This window comes from Salvia splendens, chromosome 13 (genome assembly GCF_004379255.2).
Source record: "Salvia splendens isolate huo1 chromosome 13, SspV2, whole genome shotgun sequence".
Classification (NCBI taxonomy): Eukaryota; Viridiplantae; Streptophyta; class Magnoliopsida; order Lamiales; family Lamiaceae; genus Salvia; species Salvia splendens.
The window spans coordinates 32372979-32377977 of record NC_056044.1 but is presented as its reverse complement, the minus strand read 5'-3'; the positions used below and the strand labels follow the sequence as shown (position 1 = coordinate 32377977).

Here is a 4999-nt window from a genome sequence, read left to right as displayed (position 1 = left end):
TAGCCGTAACACAGTCAACATAATAAAATGTTTTCCATTTCACAAATTATTATACATAGAAGAATTATATATAATGAATTTTAATACATTAAGAAAAATATTAAAGTATATAAATTTTAAATTTCACTTAAAATTATACTAATGGAAGTCATCAAATATTACTCCTATCATGGGTATAGAATGAAAGCACAAAACAAAAATTAAGACATTGGATTAAACACGCATTTAAACCAATTAAAAAATTAATAAATAGAAAGAAGAAAAAAGAATAACAAAGGAAAAGATACTAAAAACCATACAACAAAAACATAAAAATTTCAACTTACAAAACAAAATTTGTAAAACTGGAAAGTATATGACCAATAAATTGATGCCACGTACAAATGTTCCTTGAAAAAGATATGTCGTCTGCCCATAATTTATTTTCCATTTATTTTAATTCCTTCAAAAATTTCCTTCAAAACTAATACTCCCCCCTGAGCCATAACGGATAATCGATTAAATTTAATTGATATTAACAGTCATAACAGTAAAATTTGCTTAAAACCATCCAAATTAATACTACCACGTCATAATTGCCACCTCACTACCTACTAATTATTCTAAATGCCACCTAAGTTAGTAATTTATGAGATGGCACGTGCAGGGATAAGTGGATAGTGTTGAATGTCTATGAATAATAAGAGGAGGAGAGAAGAAAAATGATGATAACGAAAAGTCAATGGAGATTTACTTCTTCTTTCCTCCCTCCTCCAACCTTTCGTCTCCGCCGGAGACTGCCGACGACAGCCTACTACAAGCGCCGGCCACTTTTCCTACAATGAGTTGCCCTTCCTCTGCTACGGTTTCGAATTTTGGATTTGAACTGAAATACACCATTTCAGAAATTTATTTATATTAAAGGTAGGCATTTTCTCAATCCTGCTAGTTTTTATCTCTAAAGTCTATGTTGAGACTTTGGTTGAGTAAATTTCTGGTTGTGTTGGGTCCCGGTGGTGCACACCCGAACTACATATTAGTATGATATTATCCGCTTTGGGTTACTCTTGGGGTGCTCCCTAAAAGGCTTCATACTAATGAAGTTGGGGTAGCCCATCTATATACTTGCAACTCTTGTCCATTCTCTGATGTGGGATATAGTTTGCTTCACTACAATCCTTCCATCAAACCAAGACCATCAGACCAAGACCACATGTATGTGCCCCATGTTACAGGTTACCAGGTCACCCCAGGTCTTTGGTTGAGTTCACACAGAGGCATCGGAGAATGAGTTCACACAGAGACATCGGAGAACTTGCAAGCGCAACCCACCGAATCCCGAGCCACACAGACCCAGCCCATGAACCAGGGCTCTGATACCACTTTCGGGTCCCGGTGGTACACACCCGAACTCCACGTTAGTATGATATTGTCCGCTTTGGGCAAAACTCTCACGGTTTTGCTCTTGGGGTGCTCCCCAAAAGGCCTCATACTAATGGGGTTAGGGTAGCCCATTTATATGCTTGCAACTCTTGTTCATTCTCCGATGTGGGATATGGTTTGCTTCACCACAATAGGTTGAAACAATGGTATACAAACAAGAAAATAGAGTTTTGTCGACAAGAAACCCTAATCAATATCGCTGTCGACGAGAATCTCTCTCGCGGTCAGCACCCCTTTGCCGGAGGTTACCGCCGACCCAAACCTCTTGGGCGCCGGATAATCACGGTTGTGTTTCTTGTGCGTAGGAATTTCAACGTTAAAGGAAGTGTCGCCTTAACATATACTCCCTCCGTCCCGCTTTAGCAGTCCCGGTTGATCAATTTTGGGCGTCCCGCTTTAGGAGTACCGGTTGAACTCGGTGCATAAAAATTGATGTCCACTACATCAATTTATTTATTACGTCATTTAAAAGTAGGACCCAACCTCCATTACATCATTTATTTATTACACACTTAAAAGCAAAAAAAGTAAAAAAGTTGTTTAAAAGTGGGACTCAACCTCCACTACATCATTTATTTATTACACACTTAAATACCCCTTAAAACATGTGTCCGACTCAACCGGGACTGCTAAAACGGGACGGAGGGAGTAACAATTATTCCGTCTTTATTTGTTAATTAAAAACAAAAGCATGTGCTTTCCTTATGGCTTCCAAATCATAGACATGTGCTTTCTATTACACTATTTGTGAATTTCATATTTCAAGTCTTTATTAATCTAAGTTATCATATCTTACAAAAGTCAACATTTCATACTAGCGATTCATCTAGGGAAGATGAGGGAGGAATTCTGGGATTCCGATTCAGATCGGCGTATACTATATCTGGAGATGATGTATCAGCTCCCTATCAAGACCAAGAGATCAACCGGCCTCGGCATCTTTTCCGCTCTTGATCGAGTATCTCCTCCTCCCTAGTCTTTTGTAAACGTTCAAGTTTTTTTTAAGGAGAATGCTCAAATCAGTGTGTTCTAGAGCTGTTGATGATGTTTGTTGATACAGTGATTGATTTTATCATGTCTATTGTGTTCTTTACTCAATCCATTAGTTTTTTTAGATGATAAGGTTGTCGATGCATTGAAATAAGTAGGTGTTGACCCGATGAGAAATTGAGAAAGCAAAGCAAGCGGTTGTTGCTTTGGTTGCATTTCTATACAGGGACTAGGAGGAGTTGCCCAAAATCTGATGTTGAAATCTTAAAATTAGAGACTATAGAAGGGTAATTTTGTTAACGAATAAGATTTAGAAGACGAGGAAGGTATAAAATCACAGGCAGGCAGTTATATTGACACCAGTGCATTGTAAATCTTGAAGATAAACTGATTGTAAATTCAAGAATGTGTGTACAAGGAAATTGGGTTGTTTTAGCACATATCGCGCATCCAATCCCTTTGTGTTGTAAATTCAAGAATGTGTATAATATATAGTCAGCCACCCAATATTCGACTTAAAGAAGAAAGGTGTATCAGTCCCACATCCATTGTCCTGACTTCAGAAAAAGGATTAATTCAAGGTACATTTCAAACACAGATTACAAATTCAAATCTAAGGTACTTGTACAGTGTCTTTTTTGGACAAAACAATTTATTTTCTCTTCTATTTTACTTTTTCTTTTTCTCTCGGACTTTACTTTTTATCCATTTTCACTTTTAAACCTCGATTTCCTAGGTTATGTGCCCAAAAGAAAACGCGTCAACTAATTTGGGATGGAGGGAACACTACTATCAAATGAATTAGTGTTAGGGCTTGATAATAATATCAAGCACTCTTTGTTTAACCCACTTGATCTCATCATTGTAGTTTTTAACTTTTTGTAATAATTCATCCGATCTCCTTTTCACGGCCGCCACTTTCTTCCGGGATAAAGATTTGGTCTCAGACTCCAGCCTTTTCGCTACCATTTCGATGGATTTGAGATCTTTTATGCCGCAGTCGGCGGCCTGAATCATACGTGTTGTGATCTCCCTTTGTTTCTTTATTGTAGTCTCACTCTTGTTGAGTACTGAATGGCGCCATTTTCCGAGCGCTCCAAACACGATAGAGGCCGTGGGGGCAGCCGTCGCGACCCCAGCCACTGCCGCCCATGCCCACCCGGGATTGGCGTTTGCAGTAGCAATCGCACTCGCGACCGTGCAGATTATGACCGCTGCGACGAAGAAAAAGGCAGACACCTTCTGGGAGAAATCGATGCTATCGAGGTCCTTGACGAAGCCATCGTGCATCGGTTTAAGCGTAGTCTCTATCGTGGAGTGGTCTGTAACGATACGGGATAAATTATCACGGAAGGATTTGTGAAAGAGGGGAGGAGGAATAGTGTTGACACGGCGTTGGAGAGTTGAGCAGAACGAGAGGGAGATGAGGCTGTTCTCATAGTGGCTGCGGACAATATCCACCAGTTTCTCATTATTCGAATCGTCCTTCTGCAGATCGTCAAACGCGGAAACAATTTCTTCAGCCATGACAGGAATGGGCTGCGCCGATTGGTATCTTCTGAGATATTTGATCATCGTCGGAGGAGGAATTGACGGCTTCATGAGGCAGTTGGTACAGCTGGATAGCTGTGATGAGAGGCGACTGAGGACACAGCGATGGCGTGCGTGCGGCGATTGGTTGGGAGGACTTGGCGACGGCGTGCGGCGGGTGGTTAGGAGGAATTTGCGACGGCGTGCGGCGGGTGGTTGGGACGAATTGGCGACGGCGTGCGGCGGTTGGTTGGGGGGAATTGGCGACGGAGTGAGGCGATTTCTTGGGGGGAATTGGCGACGGCGTGCGGCGATTGGTTGGGGGTAATTGGCGGCGACGGCGTGCGGCGGTTGGTTGGGGGGAATTGGCTAGGGAGTGAGGCGAGTGGTTGGGAGGAGAGCTGTGAATGTGATGATCGGAAGAGGAGGACTCGACTGTGAGAGCTAGGAAGGGCTGAGGGGATGGGGAAATGTGCTCGATATGAGCAGGAGGAGGAGGACAACTAGGAAAGGAGTTGTTGGGTGTCCACTATAAGGCGGACACGCCCAATAGCCCCGCCCCAGTTTTTTGTCCATAGCCTCAGTTTTGTGTCCATAGCCCCAAAATTCTATTTCCGCCACTATGGTGGACACCTCCAATAGCCCCCAAATTTAAAAATCAATTTTCATTTTAAAATATTTTTATCAATTATTTGTATATTTTAAGTCAATTAGAATTAAAATTACCAGGCTGAAAATTACTAAAAAACACATAATTTAATTTAAAAAATTAAAACCAAAGACCAAACTTGTTTATTAGCTTTTTAAATAGTACTAAATGGGTTAGACCAAATCATTTTAATTGGAGTAACTTAATCAAATTAATCAAAACCCATTTAAAAAAGCCCAATGCAATTCATATAAGCCCAATGCAATTGACCAAATTAATCATAAATTGGAGTCATCTTCTTCCTCGGAGTATCTTCTTCCTCGCGGCTTCAGATCTGATCTGATCTTCAAAAAAAAAAATTCGCCGACCCCCGCCGCGCCGGACACCGCTGCGCTATGGGCGCCGCGC

General features: G+C 41.3%; 1 protein-coding gene across 1 annotated transcript; it reads right to left on the bottom strand.

Moving 5' to 3' along the window:
• Positions 1–3219: 3219 nt before the first annotated feature.
• On the bottom strand, positions 3220–4014 carry LOC121760913 (putative UPF0496 protein 5). The gene has a single exon (XM_042156504.1). It carries the CDS (start codon positions 4012–4014, stop codon positions 3220–3222), a length of 795 nt encoding a protein of 264 aa, XP_042012438.1.
• Positions 4015–4999: the final 985 nt, after the last annotated feature.

What these genes read in the sequence shown, in the direction of transcription:
- LOC121760913 (XM_042156504.1), bottom strand. Translation starts at nt 4,014, where the DNA reads ATGAAGCCGTCAATTCCTCCTCCGACGATGATCAAATATCTCAGAAGA.